General features: G+C 43.7%; 1 protein-coding gene across 8 annotated transcripts in view; it reads right to left on the bottom strand.

The window, feature by feature from the left end:
• Positions 1-350: 350 nt before the first annotated feature.
• LOC112260080 (EH domain-binding protein 1-like protein 1) overlaps positions 351-20,865 on the bottom strand; it is a 62,366-nt gene continuing 41,851 nt past the window's right edge. For 3 of the 8 annotated variants that reach the window (XM_042328473.1, XM_042328468.1, XM_024434909.2), the window contains 17 exons: positions 15,616-20,321; positions 15,457-15,523; positions 14,551-14,730; positions 13,616-14,143; positions 11,629-13,023; positions 9,766-10,809; positions 8,090-8,180; positions 7,431-7,597; positions 7,229-7,277; positions 5,908-6,429; positions 5,695-5,746; positions 5,262-5,308; positions 4,973-5,084; positions 4,754-4,853; positions 4,568-4,641; positions 3,045-3,159; positions 351-2,328 (listed from right to left, as the gene is read on the bottom strand). In XM_042328473.1, the coding sequence (XP_042184407.1) occupies positions 2,232-2,328; positions 3,045-3,159; positions 4,568-4,641; positions 4,754-4,853; positions 4,973-5,084; positions 5,262-5,308; positions 5,695-5,746; positions 5,908-6,429; positions 7,229-7,277; positions 7,431-7,597; positions 8,090-8,180; positions 9,766-10,809; positions 11,629-13,023; positions 13,616-14,143; positions 14,551-14,730; positions 15,457-15,523; positions 15,616-20,321 (9,346 nt within the window). In that variant the 3' untranslated portion in view covers positions 351-2,231. The remainder of the gene's footprint in view (positions 2,329-3,044; positions 3,160-4,567; positions 4,642-4,753; positions 4,854-4,972; positions 5,085-5,261; positions 5,309-5,694; positions 5,747-5,907; positions 6,430-7,228; positions 7,278-7,430; positions 7,598-8,089; positions 8,181-9,765; positions 10,810-11,628; positions 13,024-13,615; positions 14,144-14,550; positions 14,731-15,456; positions 15,524-15,615; positions 20,322-20,865) is intronic. The other 5 variants (XM_042328469.1, XM_042328471.1, XM_042328472.1 and 2 more) reach the window with 5 other exon arrangements.

The following is a 20,865-nucleotide window of genomic DNA, read 5'->3' as shown; positions in this document are numbered from 1 at the left end:
GATGTGGCCCAGAAGTTAATTGACAGCATGCCAGGTTGAATTGCAGAGGTCTTGAAAAAGAAGGGTCAACACTGCAAATATTGACTCTTTGCATCAACTTCATGTAATTGTCAATAAAAGCCTTTGATGACACGTATGAAATGCTTGTAATTATACCTCAATATTCCATAGTAACATCTGACAAAAATATCTAAAGACACTGAAGCAGAAAACTTAGTGGAAATTAATAATTGTGTCATTCTCAAAACCTTTGGCCACGACTGTATGCATCCACCTTGAAGTGTAAGGATTCATGAATGATTTCCATATGAAAATGTTGCATTAAATAGACGCATTGTGGTTCCTCCGAGTCATCCAAAATAGCTTTTATTTTCCAAACATTACAAATAGTGCAAATGTACACGTAACATTAAAACAAACAGAAAAACTTCCCCAAAAAGCTATTTCAGAAAACTCAAAAGCACATTTCTCAAACTCACACAGGGAATAGTAAACATTACCACAGTAACTAACAACAGGGTGGCAGAGGAGGCACAGACTGGAACACAAGTTCGAACACTTCACCGTCAAATTGTTTTTCACTCTCAGTCAAATGGCATCCCAAAATCACTCAGGACAGAGTCTAGTTTTTACTCTGTTGTGTTGCGCCGCAGAGGTCAAGCTAATATCAACCTCTGGTCCAATCTTGGCCAAATGATAGTAATACTGCAGTAAGGAAGTGCTGGTGTTTTAATCTTAGAATATTTTTCTGCAACAGTAAAGTGTTTTTTTTTTAGACCATGTTAGGGTTAATTGTTTACTGCATACACTTTTGCACATTACATCCTCTGTCATAACCACGTGCATAAGACTATATATAGTAATACTACAAAACATGCATTTGCCTGATGTTTTCTGTTCTGAATATTGCTGTTCTCTAGTATTTTAGATCATTTCCTTTTCAGACTCCACAGCTTCTGCGTCAATTCATTGAATTAATAAAACAACAAAACCCAATCAATGGAAAACAAGACATTACAAGGCTAATGTCACAAAACAGTAACTGAACTCAAACTCACTGCATAAACATATCCAGACCTGGAACAAAGTTCCTACTTCCAGTCATTTAAAAAAAAACTATGGGTCTGGTCAAAAGGCACATTTGACAGGCTGGATCTGTAAGATTATCTGTTGAATACCTTTTCAATAAATAAAACCATAAATTATTTTGGATAAGTTAAAACGGTTTTGTTCTTTCAGACACCGAGCTGTAGGGTACGAAACTTGCTACCGTATAGACTCCACAGTTCTTTTCCCTTTCCTCCCTACAATCTCCCACTCTGGTTGAGCGTCGGAGCCCTGCAAGTAAGCATTTAACATCTTCAATACCAAGACCTAGTCGACAATGTCGGTTTTCTTCTTTCCTCGACATCTGCGTCGATAAACAATCAAGACAACAGATGTTTGCTGTGTGCCGTCTGCACAGGGCAAGCCAACACACTGCAAGAAATAAGAAAGATCCTTTTTTTGCAACATTTGTTTGGCACAAGTTGAGTACTTGCCGTCCATCTCTCCATTGTAATTGGCAATAAATCACAGACCGCTCCTGTCAGCTTCATGTAACTGTAGAGGTGAAGACGGGTGAATCAATCCACCTGCTGCATGGGCCTAAAGTTGGTCTTTGTTATACATAGTAACTGGAGCCCTGTCCCGTCCATAATATGCCATTCAGTGGAAAATACCTTTTTATACGTAACCCATGAAACAATACACTACTGTAACAGATTCTACAGTAAGGCAACTATCGGGTGATAGGTTAGTTAGGGATATGTCTTTGTGACCCGACGTTAATATACAAAATAACGCCATACAGTCATAGATTGCACTCACAATGACACGCATCAGCGCACACATTCGCACGCACAAACACAGGTACACACAAACTCTGCATCCATATAGAAAAATATGTGACAAGAAAAACACTTCAATCCAATCAAAACACAATCTGAAGAGCAAAGCGACTGATGATAACCAGTCATAGGTTGGATTGAGGCTCAGTCATATCATGGAGGGGTGTGGGGGGAGGGGCGAACATCGTTTTCCGTCCTCTTAGTGCAGTCACATAACACTGTTCTCAATTTCCTCCATGCAGTGTTGATGTCATGAGCCACACACATACAGCATCAGTCCCAAAGTGCACCCAGGTGACCTTCCACAGGGCTGCCTGGTTCAGGTGTGTCCGGCGCCAGGCCTCACTGCAGCACACACTTCTCCTCCTTGCTCTTCTTGCTGTACTTCCTGCGTCTCTGCTCCAGGCCTCTCTCCAGCCTCTCATCCTCCTCCAGAGCCCTAGGCAGAGAGGACAGGGAGATAGACCTGCTAGAACAGTAGTCCCATAGCAAATAGTCACTCTATCGGACTTAGGTTCAACCGTGTGGCAGTGGAAGACAAAGCTCACAAAGACACCTGATATCTCATTGACCCCGTCGCATACTGTCACCCCATATACAGTATTAACAGATGGATACACCCGTGGTTTATGTGTAGCAGAGGGTGTCAAGTGTTTTGCTGTGTGTGTTCAGCATGTGTGACTGCTTCCCAATTGGCACCCTATTCCCTATATAGTACACTACTTTTGACCTGGGGCACCCTATTCCCTATATAGTACACTACTTTTGACCTGGGGCACAAGTAGTGCACTAAATAGGGCAGGGATCATCAATTAGATTCAGCCGTGGGACGATTTTATCTTGAGCGGATGGTCGGGACCAGAACTTAATTACAAATCATTTGTAGACTGTAAATGGACCGCAAGAAGCCCAAACAGATATAATATTTGACTAAAACATAAGGATTTCAAACCTTGCGTAGAAACCTGTATATGATCACGTGTCTCTCTATTATGTGTGGGAATACTTGGGAACAGATTGCAAAAATTAAAATAACTTGCAGCTGTTTTCCTGGTCTTTTTTACAGTATTTTATGTCCAACCATGAAAATAAATAAATGTTGGTTTTTTTGCTCATAAACTTGAGGGGCCAAATATGCAGACATGGCTGTCTCACCCTCTCTCCTTGGCATCCATGTCGTGGACCAGCTCGTCCCTCAGGTTGACCAGAGACACCAGCTCCTGCAGTAGCAGCTGCTCCCTGTGCTTATGGGCCGCTGTCTTCTGCCACTCTGGAGGACAGAAAGAAGGGAGTGGAAGAGTGGGAGTGGAGGAGAGGAAGACAGGGAAAGAGTGATACAGGATTGAGGGTGGTACAGAGTAGAAAAAGAGTTGTTGCGTTGCCAATGTGCAATTTAGTTCCATGACCAGCTTTTTCTTGGATTCTTGGTCTTTCTCCTTTTTTTACTCTATTGGCTTTCACCTTGCTCTAATAACATTCTAATAGCGTGTGAAACATAACAAGAATCCCCTGTAGCTTACTTTTAAACGTCTCTTTAAAGATCAATGAAATATATATATATATATATTTTACCCCTTTTTCTCTACCATTTCGTGATATCCAATTGGTAGTTACAGTCTTGTCCCATCGCTGCAACTCCCGTGCGGACTCGAGAGAGGCGAAGTTCGAGAGCCATGCATCCTCCGAAACACGACCCTGCCAAGCCGGACTGCTTCTTGACACACTGCTCACTTAGCCCGGAAGCCAGCCGCACCAATGTGTCAGAGGAAACACCGTACACCTGGCGACCGTGTCAGCATGCACTGCGCCACGCCCGCCACAGGAGTCGCAAGAGCGCGATGGGACAAGGACATCCCAGCCGGGCAAACCCTCCCCTAACCCGGACGACTCTGGGCCAATTGTGCGTCGCGTCATTGGGTCTCTATTGGTCGCGGCCGACTGCCGCGACCAATAGAACACGGATCTGTATTGACACCTCAAGCACTGCAGTGCCTTAGACCGCTGCGCCACTCGGGAGGACCTCTTTAAAGATCTAGAACCTAATGATGAAACTGGAAGTAAATAAAGGATTCAGATAAATTATGACATTAAAGAAAGGATCACTTCCTCAAACCAACTCGAGGGCAGATATCACTTGGCACAGTTGGTAGGTCTGGCTTTTCCAAACAGATGAACTAGCGTGAGTCAATCACACCCAAAGCTTAACGCCATACTTCAGATTTCCTTTGCAGACTCAAAGCTAGAATCCTTAGCTGCTACATCCATTTTTGGACTTAGAAATTGATGATATATATATATACCCATTGATTCTTGAAGAATAGAACTTATAAACGCCTCGTGAGCTTAGTTCAACTGTCGAACCCCATAAGCGTGTTTTACTCTAATGTTTGTAAACAACGTAAATGTAAAGCCTCAAAACATGGTTAAAAACTATACATTTGATCTCATGTATGGTCAGTCATTGCATTAATTAGCTCTGTCTATGAATTTGAGAGGGGTTACATTTATCCAGCCCCATCCCTTAGCTTTTTAGACAAACCGGGGAGGGGTGAAAAACAGTGTTATTGTTTCAATTAAGGATTCGAGCTTTAAGACAGATTCTTGCTATTGTATGTCACTATGACCAAAGAGTTGCACCATGAATCTTGTAGCTCAGTATATCAGTACTGCAGTTTTACCTTCAATAGCCATCATGTCTCTCAGTTCTCGGTTCAGCATCTCAAACCTCGTTTCCAGGTTCTGCTCTTCTTGTCTGTGGAGCGGAATAACTTTTGGTTAGATCAATGTCACGGATCTATAATATGTCAGAGTTGTTTAAAGCACAAGGTAATGGTGGAGAACACGGCGGGGATGGTGGATCTTACAGTAGCTGCAGTTGGTCTTGTCTCCTGATGAGGGCGTTCTTCTTGTTGACCAGAGTGAACCACTCCTGAATCAGCTTCTCCTCCTGCATCTTGTCACTACCTACATGTATGGAGACAGAGAGGGCATCATTATAAAGAAGAAGCCTTGAAAATACTGAACATTTATTCAAGGGTATTTTTCTTTCTCTTTCTTCACCCCCTCCCTCCCTCCCTCATCACCTGACTCCATCAGTCGGCGTAGTCTCCTTTCCACTATGTCTGCCCTGCTGTCAATGTGCTTCTGTTCCGTCTCCAGGGCCTTCATCTCACTCAGTGCATACTGGCTGGCGTCCTGGACGCATGCGCACACGCACATGCACACACACACACATACACACACACACACACACACACACACACACACACACACACACACACACACTTCCTTCATATACAGAACATTGGTATTTCCTTGATGCACGTAAGTGTTTATGACAGCGGCAGGCAGGGATTTGTGAAAGTGACAGACCTGGCACCCCTCCTCAGCCGATCGTCCTTCTTCACCAGCTTCCCATTCTATATGGAAAATACACACAAGCACAGTGTAAGGAAATACATAGGAGCATAATGCAGTAGCTCCACTGAGCAATTACTAGACAAGCATTAAAGTGGAAAACTAGACTGCAATGGCAATTAGCATAGTGTGATAGGCCAAGGACTGATCCTAATGACAGGAAACCATCAAAGTAATTAGAGTGAGTGATGCCAATGCTCAGGGGGTGGATGAGCCAAGTACAGCAAAGAAAACTGTGATGACTTGTGTCTGTACTCTCTCTCTCTCTCTCGCTCTCCTAGCCACTGCACCTCTGATGGGTGTTGGGAAAATGGAAAATGGAGACTCAGTAAGTCTGTGTGGGTGTAAACTCCAATAACATCATACAAAATCAATATACTGTACGTACCTGTTTCTGATTTCCTTCTGGTAGCTCCACCCTCTTCCTGACCTGTAGCAACCTGTAAATACAACAAAGGAATCACTCTCAGAGATGGAGAAAGAGAGATAGCAGATTAAGTGGCAGAAAGTGGAGAGAGAGAGAGAGAGAGAGAGATAGCAGGTTAAGTGGCAGAAAGTGGAGAGAGGAGCGAGACAGAGAGAGAGATCGTAGGCCGCTTACCTCGGGTGTGTCTGCCTCGTCTATTGACCTGCGTTGCGACCGCCGCTTCTTAACCAGATCTGCATCCTTTAGCTGGGAGAACCCAGACTTGGCAGATAAGAAGTGTGTCCTGGGGGGTGCGACGGGGGCCTGGGCCCCTCCTCCTGCCCCTGCAGCCTGTAGCCGTTTGGTTCTAGGGGGCGGGACCACGTCCCCATTGGTGCCCTCCTTAGTGTCACTATACGCCTCCTTCTCTGCAGCGCCCCCATTGGTGTTCATTGTGAGGGTCTCATCTTGGATCCGTTGACAGTAGCGTGCAGCGGCCTCCGGGTCGGGGACCTCCCTGCTCTCCCCGGCTACGCCGTAGCTGGACTCGCTGCTGTCCGCCTCTATGTGCAGCACGCTCAGCTCCTGGCCCAAGAAGTAGGTGCGGATCTGGTTGAGGTAGGTCATGACGATGAGGCGGTCAGGCACGGCCAGGAGGGCCATGTCTGAGGGCCCCATCAGCCGAGAAATGCCCAGCTCAGCAAAGCCGTCGAAAGCCTGGGGGTTAAAGAGGAGATGGGGTGGATGGGTAAAATGCAGTAGTACTTAAGTAAAAATACTTTCAGTTACTACTTAAGTCATTTTTGGGGGGTCTCTGTACTTTACCATTTCTATTTTTGACAACTTTTACTTTTTCTCCACTACATTCCGAAAGAAAATAATGTACTTTTACTCCATACATTTTCAGGACAGAAACATTTACCAATTCACACACCTACAAGAGAACATCCCTGGTCATCCCTACTGCCTCTGATCTGGCGGTCTCACTAACCATAAGTGTTGGAGTGTGCCCCTGGCTATATAAAATAATAAAACAAGAACATTGTGCCGTCTGGTTTGCTTAATATAAGAAATGATTTATACTTTTACTTTTGAGACTTAGACTGTCATGTTTACATGAATTCTGATTATTTCCAGGGATATATCCTGAACATCCTGAAATATATGTAAATATCTTTGTTAGAAACTATATTATATTTCCCTTGACAGAGTAATGCAGAATGTAAAAAATTGCTCAACTCACCCCACTCTCCCCTACAGTAAACGCACTCAAAAATGTAAGTATATTTAAAACCAAAAACTTTTACTCAAGTACTATTTTACTGGGTGACTTTCCCTTTTACTTGACTCATTTTCTATTAGGGTATCTTTACTTTTGGGTACTTTTTCCACCACTGGTAAAATGTTCAGGTGCTAAACACTTCATGATAATAATTCTAGGCCTAGGAAATGATGGGTTAGCACATTATACTGATTGACTGATTATCACACGCCAAAATAACATGTGGGAAATCACCTTCTTGTTGTTGCGCTTGATGTCATAAGGGTCCAGCATCTCAAAGTTTCTAAGTAGCGAAGAGAGAGAATAAAATCGATACACAAGAACAGGAAACAAGTTAACACAAAAAATGATCATGATGTCATTTTCAAAGGTTAAAGAAACCATAACATAATGCCTGTTTATGTTCATGTCTAAGCTCTCCACAGACGGTACCTACATCCTGTCCGGGTGGAAGTGGTGTAGAAGGGCACAGAAGGCCAGGCCGTTCCTCCAGGATGTGCTGAAGTTAGTGATCTTGACCCCCTTGTGTTCTTTGGTGGCCTCCTGACACCACTCCAGTAGTGACTGGCTGGAAGTGACCAGGCCAGGACTGGCCATGAGGCCCTAAAACAACACGAGATCAAATATAATAGGTCAATTCGGAGTTAAATCTAGGTGGCACTTCATTTTATGGTATAGAAATGACCAGGTATCACACAGCAATAACTACAAAAAAAGTGTTGTTTTGTCATTGACAAAATTGACAGTTATGATGGTGGTAAGGAGTCAACATTTATGATGGTGGTAAGGAGTCAACATTTATGATGGTGGTAAGGAGTCAACATTTATGACGGTGGTAAGGAGTCAACATTTATGATGGTGGTAAGGAGTCAACATTTATGATGGTGGTAAGGAGTCAACATTTATGATGGTGGTGGTCAACATTTATGATGGTGGAGTCAAGTCAACATTTATGATGGTGGTCAACATTTATGAGGGTAGTCAACATTTATGATTTCATTTATGATGGTGGTAAGTCATTTATGATGAAAGTCAATGATGAAACAAAATGGATGGTGGAAGATTGGTCAACTGATACGACTATAAATAGCGTACTTCTGGAGAAGCAGCACTGTCTTGACCCATTTCCTGAGAGTTTGCAGGTCTGCGTTCAGGCGTTGTTGGCTCCTCTGCTCCCTCCTGCTGCCTAAAAAGAGAAAGACAGGGATTTAATATGACTTGACTACGCAGCAACAATGTTTTGCTCTGGATTTTGTTCTTCAAACTGTTTAGTAGCAACACATTTAAAACAATTGCAATGGATGAAATATATGGCATATTCTCAAACAGTTCATTTTCATGCAAGCATAGTAGCAGTAGTAGTAGAATTATAAACAAGTAGGGGAGAGAGTGGTAAGTTGAGCTAAAGGGGTAAGTTGAGTCGCCCTTGTTTCTAATCATTATACCAAAGATTTAGGAAGAGGTCATCATTCCATGGAGTACGTGAAGAAAGAACCCACATGGGAAAAAGTGCAAAGCAAGTTAGGATTCCCACTAAGACTCATTTATTGCATTAGAGGTTTCATGATGCTTGTATCTAAACCAAAAGGAGATCTTTAAAGATCAGTTGGGGTCTCTATAAGCTTCAATATGCAATCCTTAACCTAGTATGAAAGTGCATCCTTGAAGCTGTATGGGAAAATATAGTCAAAATGTTTGCCTTGGGGTATGTTGAGCCAATAGCCATGGTTGGGGTAAATTGAGCCAATGGTTGAGCCAATAGCCATGGTTGGGGTAAATTGAGCCAATGGTTGAGCCAATAGCCATGGTTGGGGTAAATTGAGCCAATGGTTGAGCCAATAGCCATGGTTGGGGTAAATTGAGCCAATGGTTGAGCCAATAGCCATGGTTGGGGTAAATTGAGCCAATGGTTGAGCTAATAGCCATGGTTGGGGTAAATTGAGCCAATGGTTGAGCCAATAGCCATGGTTGGGGTAAATTGAGCCAATGGTTGAGCCAATAGCCATGGTTGGGGTAAATTGAGCCAATGGTTGAGCCAATAGCCATGGTTGGGGTAAATTGAGCCAATGGTTGAGCCAATAGCCATGGTTGGGGTAAATTGAGCCAATGGTTGAGCTAATAGCCATGGTTGGGGTAAATTGAGCCAATGGTTGAGCCAATAGCCATGGTTGGGGTAAATTGAGCCAATGGTTGAGCCATTGGCAAGTGTTTTCTTCCCAGACATAATGCAAGGCATTATCACTGGAGTATGAGGTAACAACAGGGCCTGGCTTATGTTATAAGTTTTTTTTTTTTTAAGTACAAAGTGTTTGTTCGGTGTTAAGCCTGTGTTAAAAGATGCTTCAAATGATTAAAAGACAAAAATATATTTTTTATTGTGTTGAATTGTGTTTGGGAGATAAAGATAGACATGATTTTAAAAAGGTAGTGGTAATATTTCATTCAGTACAGACATTTGTAGGCGGCTTGATTTACCCCGTCCCACGGCTCAACTTACCCCATACCCGGAGTAAGTTGTGCCAAATGACCACTTTTTTGGACAAGATATGTTTTCAAAACGGTTATGTTTACATGAATTCTGATTATTTCCAGGGATACACAACATCCTGAAATATATGTAAATATCTTTGTTAGAAATAATACATTATTTCCCTTGACGGAGTGATGCTGATCGTTAATGTCTAAACTTACCCCACTCTCCCCTACATGTAAATGCACTCAAAAATGTAAACACTCTTTTGCACATGTGTGTCCAACATAACATACAGTACCTCTCTTCATCTAAGCCACCGGAAGCTACGTCTACTGACTCAAAGCCAAAGTCCACCTCTTCAACCCCCATGTATTTTCTCTCTATCTCCATCTTCTCTGTCTCTTTGGCTCCCTTAACATGTAACCAGTCGTCCTCAGCTGGTGTAGCAGTGGTTGGAGAGGTCTGGTCAAGAACTTCTGCCTCTGATCCCCTCTCAATGTCCTCACTAACAGTGTCTGCGAAGAACTTAGGGGTTTCTGTGAAGGACTCAGTGACAATGGCAGTATCTGTAAAGGTCAAGCTCTCCATGCTCTCCTCCAGTCCCTTCTCAAAGACAGTTTCTGCCTCTGAACCCCTCTCAATGTCCTCACTTACAGTATCTGTGAAAGTCACAGTGACCATAGCGGTATCTGTGAAGGTCCAGCTCTCCCCACTCTCCTCCAGTCCCTTTTCACAGAAAATAACTTCTGGTGATATCTCCTCTGAGTGAAGAATTGTGACAAAGCTCCCTTCGGAGACCATGCTTGAGGTTAATGATATTGAACCCTCTGTGGCTTCCTGACTGATGACTTGTTTGTCTTCCTGAGAGAGAGACAACGAGCCCTCAAGGGAATCGGTCTGCCTAGTGAATGAGGAGTCCATTGAAGGAGTTCCATCGGAGAAAGAGGAACTGAGGCGTTTTTTCGAGCGGGGAACTGGAACAGGCACGCTTGATTGTTCTATGTTTAGTCTACTCCTCCTCCTACGCAGAGGAACAACCACCACTTCACCAGACGCTGCAGGCTGGCACCCAGGGGGTACGGGAGGAAGACTACTGCTCCTCTTGCTGCGTCGAGGTGGTTCCAGCACAGAGGCTGAGGCTGCAAGTGAACGTCCTCTCTCTCTGGTAGAATCGTTGTCATCCCCACTAGAGGCATGCCAGGTCTTTGGTCTGGTAGCATCTAAATGGACAGGTGGGGTCGGGTCTCGTTTCCCACGAGGCTTTGGGACTGGTAAGTACTCCTGCTTGTCCTCAGTCTTTACTTCTGGCGCAGTGTCCTCTGTTGATACCTTCTGAGCTGCACTGTAATGGAAAACTAAAATTTATGCGCTAATTTGGGGTATTATCAACAGTAAAATACTGTGAAGCATGACACTGCAGTTATACTGTAAATTATGGTGCATTGTGGGAAATTGTTGTGGGTGGGGAAATAATTGGTGTATTTTGAATGGTACTGTAATCCATTCCAAAGAATACAGTACCGTACTGTATTTTGGGAGCGCCAAAAACCTTTTGACCACTAGTGGGTGAATGGTATTGTTGTTTCTGGCTCATTAACATATTTTGAGGCATGTCTTGTAAGAGGCTATATTTTTTGCACCTGTTAGAGAGAGCTGTACCAATTGAACTGGTATGTGGTAGTAGTGCCCCATCAAATTAAAATATATAGGGGACAGGATTGGAGTTGCAACAAGTCTTAAACCTTTAATGGTTGAGCATTTTGCCTTGTCCTTTTGGTCTGTTTTGCCCTGTAGTCATAGCCTGTTTAGAAGCCTTTGTTAAGGCCTCTAGAAGTGGAAGTGATATAAAACACCAAATATTTATTTGATATGTTGCGATATGTAAACACATTACCTAGCAGCCAACCTGCTCGCACCAATCCCATGTAATTACAGTAAAATCATGTGAAATACAAACCCCAATCCCCACAATGAATTTCATTCTCCCCTCCATCCATCCATTCATTCATTCATCCATTCGATTACAGCAGCATTGACTTTTTTTCACAGTATAATACAGTCAATTCTACGGTATTGTATGGTATGTCATTGTACAGTAATTGCTTTGATACTGTTTTAAGATTACAGTAGGTGTACTGCAATATGAAATACATGAACTTACTTGTCAATGAGCGGCCTATAAATTACTGTCAAATTCACGGCAACTCCTTCAAAGTGTGGCTTATCTTCAACTGGCTCAGTGGCCATTTCTGTGACTTTCTGAGACTGCATCTCAGTCTCAACCTTTTCAATCGAGTCTATCATCAGATCCTCTATCTGGGATGGTGCTGCAGACCCCTGGTTGGCAGCATTCAGGGCCTCTACAACCACATCTTCTGCTTTGCCTGATTCCACTGGGGTAGAATTTGTTTTCTTGCTGCGCCTTGGCGGGGCTATTTTTCTGATGATCAAGAGGGGGGCAGTCTCTCTCACACCAAAGTCAGTGTACGACTCTGTCGGCACATGATCTGGTGTTAGGGGAACAGTTGTGACCTGACCAGTAGCACTCTCTAAATCGTCAGCTTTCTGTCGATGTTCGGTAGAGAAAGACGCTTTCCTTGTGCGCTGAGGTGGAATCAGCTTGGTGACCGCCTGGGCAATCAAATTCTCTGGCTCATCAGCCTTCTGAGTTGGCTGTGGTAGAATCAGTTCAGTGGCTCCCTGGCCAAGTTTCTCTGAAGGTTCTGCACTGGAGGCTCTAGAGGTTCTCCTTGGGCGCGGAGGTGGGACCAGGCTAGTTGCCTGTGTTGATGTGTCTTTAGTGAAGCTTTCCTTTCTCCTCAAAGGTCGGTGTGGAGACTCTGCTGGAAGACTACGGTCTCTTTTCTTAGTACGGCAAGGAGGGACCACTTCTGTGTGCGCCTGGACAGGGGCCTCAGCTTTCTGTTGGGGCTCTGTTGAAAGACTACGGTCTCTTTTACTGCCAGGCCGTGATGGGACCTCCTGAGGAGCTGCCTGGGTAGCGAAACCCTTCTGACCATCAGCTTTCTCTAGAGGTTCTGTTAAAAGATTACTGTCTTTTCTCTTCAGACAGCAGGAAGTGACTACATCAATGGGCTTCTGTGCAGACACATTCTCAGATTTTTGTTTGCGCTCTGGACTGAGGCTGTCTTTTCTCCTTAGAGGCTGTGAAGGGACTACATTAAATACAATCCCTTGATCATCAGCTTCCTGTTGAGTTTCTGGAGGAAGACTTCCCTCTTTTTTCTTCACACGATGAGGAGCGACCAGTTTAGTTGTTACCTGTGCAGCGACATCCTGGGTAGCCACACTTCCTTGGCCATCTGCTTTTTGTTGAGACTCTCGTGGAAGGGATCTTTTTTTATTTCTGCCTCTCTGAGGGGGGGCAACTTCTGATTGTGTTTCAACTGAGGTGACTGGGGTGACAGTCTGATCATCAGAGGGTTTATCTGGTATGGGTACTATATATCCTTCAGACTTGTCCTCTACCAGCAACTTGTCTGCAGTAGGTTGTGAGGTAGGGCCGGAGTCTTCTTCTGTGATTGTGTGTTGGGGGCTTAAAGAAAAAAAAATACAGTCATGACTCATGTCTTGCTATAGAATTAGATTCTATTCCAGGCCTAACTTCTCACTTTAAACAACGTTTTTCTGTTTAATTATATTATCAAAAAAAACAACCTTTCAACAATGATTTTTCACAAAAGCTACATTCCATAAGCCAGCAAATGACTACATAGAGACAGTTGCATACCCAAGTCCACAGAGGAGACACTGAAGTGTTACAAGAGAACAACTCAACACAGTGACCAGTATTAACTCATACAAATCGTCCATGTTCCTTTGCTTGAATTACAAACATGCGCTCACACACATATATTTGTTACGCGTCTGACATAGCAGCATAAACAGCGCAAAGACACTGATGACCTGGACCCACAAACAAGTGTCTTAAGCGTCAAGAAGCAGCTTAAACCCATCCAAAATTCTGTACTGTAGACTTGTCCATCACAGTTCACTGAGTAGCAAGCATTGCTGAGCAAACCATTATGCGAACAAGAGACAATGTTACAACTGCAAGTAAACGAATTTGGATTCTCAAGCCGTGCAGGCAAATAGTTCCGAGACGGGTTTGCTGCCATGACACTCACCCCTTGTCCAGGTGTGATGAAGGTGATAATTCTGTCTCGATAGGTGACCTTGCTGAAAAAACTTCAACATCATCCTGCACTTTGAATGTTGACTTCTCCCCTATTTGTGCCCATGAGTCAAGGGTAACCTCTTCTTCCCCAGTTACCACAAACTCTCCTCTGGAGATCTCAGTAAGGTCAGCCTCCGTCAACGGCGGCCATTTTCTCATACTGCTTGGGCCTTCGACTCCAATGAACCCATCCTCACTGTCTTGTCTCACTGCCGATGGAGAGTTGGATTGCTTGTGTTCCACCGTCAACAAGGATGGCTCGGGTGTGGTTGGGAGCTCTATAGTTGGATTGGTTTCACCCACAACATGCGGTGCCTCTCCAGACACTGCTTCCTGAACAAGGATAGATATATCTGGGACAGGATCAGAGGAGCTCTCTGATGGGACTGCACTGTCCTCTGGATCCACAACACCACTGTCTACATCTTCTGTTGGAGGTGAACCAGACGGACCCAAAATGGCTGCTACTGTTTCATAACTGTGAGAGAGGGATACTAACAGTAAGTGAGGGATTGAACCATAAAACAAGAGTGATACACATTTGGAGCATGCCAACCATACACAAAGTCTCAAGTCTCCTCAGAAATCAAGGCGAATAAACACAGATCGCTCAAACTTCAATCATCAAGAAATTGATTTTATTAATCGCATACGAAAGTTGCTCGAAGTTCTAAAATTGAACCAAACGGTGATTTTTCAATCCATGATGAAGATCAAAAATAGAAAATGCCATCACATGCAAACAGAAATCTAAACAACTCTAGTGAACATGACGGTGATACTGGTGAATATAATGACCTTCAGTGGACTCATGAGTCAGAATGCTTCTACTTTCTAAAAAGAAAAGACACTACACATTTTGCCTCACACCAATCTCCCACTTACCCTCTGGAGAAGACATCAACAATATTCTGTAGAAGACCAGAGGCCTCCTCTGGCTTCTCTGCCACAGAACCATCAGCCTCCAGCACCTCCCACCCCAAGACTAGCTCTGGTTCTGACACTGCTGAGGGCTTTGGGATCTCCTCAGGTGTGGACTTCTCTATTTGTGGGCTGCTGAGGACACTAACATGAGAGGTGAACATTGAAAAGAACATCCCCACAGAATCCATGCCACACACAGAAAAACACACAGTCGTTGGCATGCACCACAATGACTCACCCGTCACAAATTCAGTAAGAATTTCAATCCATAATTATTGACCGCCATGTAAGAGGCTCACAGACCTAAAACGCATCTCAGATGCAGAGCATCTTGAAAATGACCAAAAGCCATGCAGTCTTTAAAACTAACTTTTCAGTGTTTCCAGATTCCTATGAAATATGACCTAGAATGAATTACAATAAGAGTGAAATAGTTTTCCTTACAAAAATGATAATTAACTATGTTATAAAGCAGCTTTTCTCTGTTGGAATGGTATGGGCGTATCCCAACAACAGAATGGTGTGTACCGGTCATAGAAAATATTCATGCGAGTAGACCGCTGATAGCAAGCACTTTTGAAACAGTCTGTTTGAGATAGAAGTTACCGGTGGGATTTTTCTCTCTCTCATTTATGCTTTGGCCACAAATACGATTATAAGATCAGTCGACAACATTATTTGGGTTTGAGTCAACAGAATATTCACTTTTCAAAGTGAGATTTTCCCTGGACAGTAAGTTCAGAGATTTTCCAGAGCTCAAATACCTGGCTTTCCAGTGGCCATGGCAGACCAAATAAGACAAACAACAACACATCACTACCACTACCACTGCAATCCATGCAGAAAGTCATATGCTCAAACACTTACCCCTTATCTAGAACATACTCTGCTGGTTCTCCAGCAACCTCTTTCTCCTTTGTCTGCATACTTGTCTCTTCAAAACCAAAAGCAAAATAATGTTGCTTTCCACTTGCAATGTGAGTCACTGGAAATAGAATATGACATTCTTAACCACACACGTCTTACCATGTGCCTCTACAGACTCTGGACTGTGAGGGGGCACAGATGGAAAACCAGGAACGCTTGCTGCCTCAGGGCAAGATGGTGCCAGTGCAACCATAGTTTTAAGGCCTTCATCTCCAACTGCACTGCCTAGGTCAGGCTTGAAAAGTACAGTATCCTCTGACCTATCCTTCAAGGGTTTTTCATACAATGGCTGCATAGAACTCACAGATTCTTCTCCCCGGGCCAGAGCTAATTCAATTGGCTGTCTAGAAGGTAATCCAGCTACTGTAGATTCATTTGTACAAGATGGGTGTAGAGCAGACATGGTTTGTTCTTCCATTGCTTTAGGTTGTGGTAAGGACAGGAACCCAGGTGTGAGACTCTCACGTGCCACTAGATTTTTCATATTTCCTTTGAATTCTGCTGACCTATCTTGGATTCTTATGGTCTCATCTTTCAGTGTCTTCTCAAACAGAGGCTTCTGTTCAACCTGCGAATTTCCTGTCGGGACTTTGGCCGTAGTTGGCAAACCTGGTAGACTGGAGATTTTGGGGCACGATTGTGTGAAATCCACACTATTTACTTCCTTCTTAGGTTGTGGTGCACAGGGGAAGCTAGGAATCCCGGCTGCTTCTGTGCAACATGGCACCAAAGCAACCATTGCTCTTGTTTTGTCAATGTCTTCTATTGATCCGTCTTCTGGGAGAATGTTTTCTTTCTTCTTCTCCAAGAGCTCAAACATAGGCTTGGGGTCTAAATATGTAGCCCCCTCAGTGGATGCAAAACCAGGGAGACTGGAAACTTTAGGGAAAGTGGGCACAAGACTCAACATACTTATATCTACCTCAGCTTTGGGATGTGGTGCAGAGGGGAAGCCAGGAATACTTGCTGCAGTAGGGCATGATGGTACCAGATCCACCATTCCTTTCATTTCTTGTTTGTCTTTTTCTGATATTTCCATTAATAAAATCAGCTTCTTCATTTGCTTCTCCCATAATGGTTGATGCTCCTTGGGTGGAGCTGTGTGCCAATCTTTTCCTTCAGTTTGCTGATTGGATGGGAAACCTGCAATACTGGAGACATTTGGACATGAAAGACAGATGATACTTGGTCCATAATATACCTCTTTGGGTTGTGGTACAGATGGGAAACCAGGGGTACGAGCCACTTTCGGACAAGATGGTACCAGAGATACTATTCCTTTCATCTCGGCTTTGTCTATTTCTGATCTTTCCGTTATCACAACTGGCTTCACCTCCATGTGCTTCTCCCATAATGGCTGATGATCCTCAGGCAGATCTGTGTGCCAATAATGTTTGTCAGTTCGCTGACGGGATGGGAAACCTGCAATACTGGAGACTTTTGGACACAATGGCAGAAGGTTGACAATACTTGGCCCATAATAGAACTCTTTGGGTTGCGGTACAGATGGGAAACCAGGCACCAGAGACATTTTTGGACAGGATGGAACCAGAGCCACTATTCCTTTCATACTTTCTTTGTCTATTTCTGATATTTCCATTATAACAACAGGCTTCACCTTCATGTTCTTCTCCCATAATGGCTGATGATCCTCAGGCAGATCTGTGTGCCAATCTTTGCTGTCAGTTTGCTGACGGGATGGGAAACCGGCAATACTGGAGACTTTTGGACACAATGGAAGAAGGTTGACAATACTTGGCCCATAATAGACCTCTTTGGGTTGCGGTACAGATGGGAAACCAGGCACCAGAGACATTTTTGGACAGGATGGAACCAGAGCCACTATTCCTTTCATACTTTCTTTGTCTATTTCTGATCTTTCCATTATAACAACAGGCTTCACCTTCATTTGCTTCTCCCATAATGGCTGATGATCCTCAGGCAGATCTGTGTGCCAATCTTTGCTGTCAGTTTGCTGACGGGATGGGAAACCGGCAATACTGGAGACTTTTGGACATGATAGACCGATCATACTTGGCCCATAATATACTACTTTGGGTTGTGGTACAGATGGGAAACCAGGGATACGAGCCACTTTCGGACAAGATGCTACCAGAGCCAACATTTCATTCATATCTTGTTTCTGTTTTTCTGATATTTCTATCAATAACATCATCTTCTTCTTCATTTGCTTCTCCCATAATGGCTGATGATCCTCAGGCTGATCTGTGTGCCAATCTTTTCTGTCAGTTTGCTGACGGGATGGGAAACCGGCAATACGGGAGACTTTTGGACATGATAGACGGATCATACTTGGCCCATAATAGACCTCTTTGGGTTGCGGTACAGTTGGGAAACCAGGCACCAGAGACATTTTTGGACAGGATGGAACCAGAGCCACTATTCCTTTCATACTTTCTTTGTCTATTTCTGATCTTTCCATTATAACAACAGGCTTCACCTTCATTTTCTTCTCCCATAATGGCTGATGATCCTCAGGCAGATCTGTGTGCCAATCTTTGCTGTCAGTTCGCTGACGGGATGGGAAACCTGCAATACTGGAGACTTTTGGACACAATGGAAGAAGGTTGACAATACTTGGCCCGTAATATACTACTTTGGGTTGTGGTACAGATGGGAAACCAGGGATACGAGCCACTTTCGGACAAGATGGTACCAGAGCCAACATTTCTTTCATATCTTGTTTCTGTTTTTCTGATATTTCCATCAATAACATCATCTTCTTCATCTGCTTCTCCCATAATGGCTGATGATCCTCAGGCTGATCTGTGTGCCAATCGTTTCTGTCAGTTTGCTGACGGGATGGGAAACCGGCAATACGGGAGACTTTTGGACATGATAGACGGATCATACTTGGCCCATAATAGACCTCTTTGGGTTGTGGTATAGTTGGGAAACCAGGCACCAGAGACATTTTTGGACAGGATGGAACCAGAGCCACTATTCCTTTCATACTTTCTTTGTCTATTTCTGATCTTTCCATTATAACAACAGGCTTCACCTTCATTTTCTTCTCCCATAATGGCTGATGATCCTCGGGCAGATCTGTGTGCCAATCTTTTCTGTTAGTTTGCTGACGGGATGGGAAACCTGCAATACTGGAGACTTTTGGACATGATAGACTGACAATACTTGGCCCATAGTAGACCTCTTTGGGTTGTGATACAGATGGGAAACCAGGATTGCGAGCCACTTTGGGACAAGATGGTACCAGAGCCACAATTCCGTTCGTCTTGGCTTGGTCTTTTTCTGACGTTTCCATTTTCAAAACTGGGTTCACCTTCATTTGCTTCTCCCAAAATGGCTGATGATCCTGGGGCAGATCTGTGTGCCAATCTTTTCTGTCAGTTTGCTGACGAGATGGGAAACCTGCAATACTGGAGACTTTTGGACACAATGAAAGAAGGCTGAGTATAGTTGGCTCAAAATATATATCTTGGGGTTGCGGTACAGAGGGGAAGCCAGGAATCATGGATGCTTCTGGGCAACATGGCACCAATGCAACCTTTGCTTTCATTTTTTCAATGTCTTCCTTCCTAAATTTGTCTTTTGGAAAAACTTCTTCTTTCTTACTCTTCTGCAAGTGCTCAAACATAGGCTTGGGGTCAACAAGCCACTCTAATGTTGTAATCCCCTCAGTAGATGTGAAACCAGGGAGACAGGAAACTTCAGGGAAAGTGGGAAGACTCAACATATTGGGTTGTGGTGCAGACGGGAAGCCAGGGATCCTTGCAGCGTCAGGACATGAAGGCCGCATTGAAAAGTTGGTTTTAATTTCCTCTTTGTCTACCTTTAAGTTGTCAATAATGACTTTCCTATCCTTTAACGGTATCTTGAACAATGAGCTCTGATCAACAACCCACCCTGCTTCCCTATCCTTCTCAATGGATGGAAAACCAGGGAGACTAGAAACTTTAGGGCAGGAGGGAACAAGATTCACACTACTTGTCACCACTTCAGCTTCTGGATGTGGTGCAGAGGGGAAACCAGGAATCAGTGATGGTTTTGGGCAACATGGCATCAAAGCAACCATTGCTTTCATTTTTTCACTGTCTTCTTTTGATCTGTCCTTTGGAAAAACAGTTTCTTCTTCTTTCTTCTTCTCCAAGTGCTCAAACATATGCTTAGGGTCAACAAGCCACTCTAATGTTGCAGCCCCCTCAGTGGATGCGAAACCCGGGAGACTGGATACTTTAGGACAAGCGGGCACAAGACTCAACATACTTAGATCTACCTCAGCTTTGGGGTGTGGTGCAGAGGGGAAGCCGGGAATACTTTCTGCAGTAGGGCACGATAGCTCCACAGTCACCATGTGTTTCATTAGCTCTTCTTGTAATCTGTCCAAATGTGGACTGGACCTAATGGTCACCCCTTCTTTCCCCTTCACTGTCTTCTCACAAATTGCCTCAGTGTTGACTGTATACTCCTCTACCTGACTTTCAAGAGAAGGGAATATGAGTGTGCCAGCCGCTCTTCGCATTAGATCTGCCATGTTAGGTTCCCTCTCTACCTCGACTTCTTTGGACAGATGTGTAGACGGAAAGCCTGGAATGCTGGCAGTTCTTGGGCAAGATGGGACTATATCTGCCATAAATCTCACCATGTCTCTCTCCTCTTTTGATCTATCCATGGCCAGCTGTGGACCGTCCTTTGTTGGTTTCTCCCATAATATGCTCGTGTCCACTGGGCAGTCTTCCAATTGAGCCTCTGAAAAGGACGCTTGAGTGGATGGAAACCCTGGTGCACTGGCAACTCTTGGTGATGATGAAGCCATATTTTGAGGTCTGAGGAGAGGGTAAACCAAGGTCAGAGGTGACTATAACAACCATGAAAGCAGCGTTCTCAACTAAGAACAAAGCAATCAATAGGAAATGACCATCTAAAACAATCACACACAAACCAAAACTCATGCTCAAACATGATCTGACCATTCACAAAAATTACAATTAATAATGCAAACATTTCAATCAAGATAAAGCCAATCTAGGTGTATAAACACCACACAATCAAATGTAAAGGATTTTTTAAAACCATGCTTGAAAAAATGTATACTGAACAAAAATATAAACGCAACATGCAACAATTTCAAAGATTTTACTGAGTTACAGTTCATATAAGGAAATCAGTCAATTTAAATAAATTCATTAGGCCCTAATCTATGGATTTTACATGACTGGGAATACAGATATGCATCTGTTGGTCACAGATACCTTAAAAAGGGTAGGGGAGTGGATCAGAAAACCAGTCAGCTCGACACATCTCCTTCACATAAAGTTGATCGGGGTGTTGATTGTGGCCGGTGAAATGTTGTCCCACTCCTCTTCAATG

Source organism: Oncorhynchus tshawytscha, linkage group LG10 (genome assembly GCF_018296145.1).
Source record: "Oncorhynchus tshawytscha isolate Ot180627B linkage group LG10, Otsh_v2.0, whole genome shotgun sequence".
Taxonomy (NCBI): Eukaryota; Metazoa; Chordata; class Actinopteri; order Salmoniformes; family Salmonidae; genus Oncorhynchus; species Oncorhynchus tshawytscha.
This window is presented reverse-complemented; position numbering and strand designations above follow the sequence as displayed.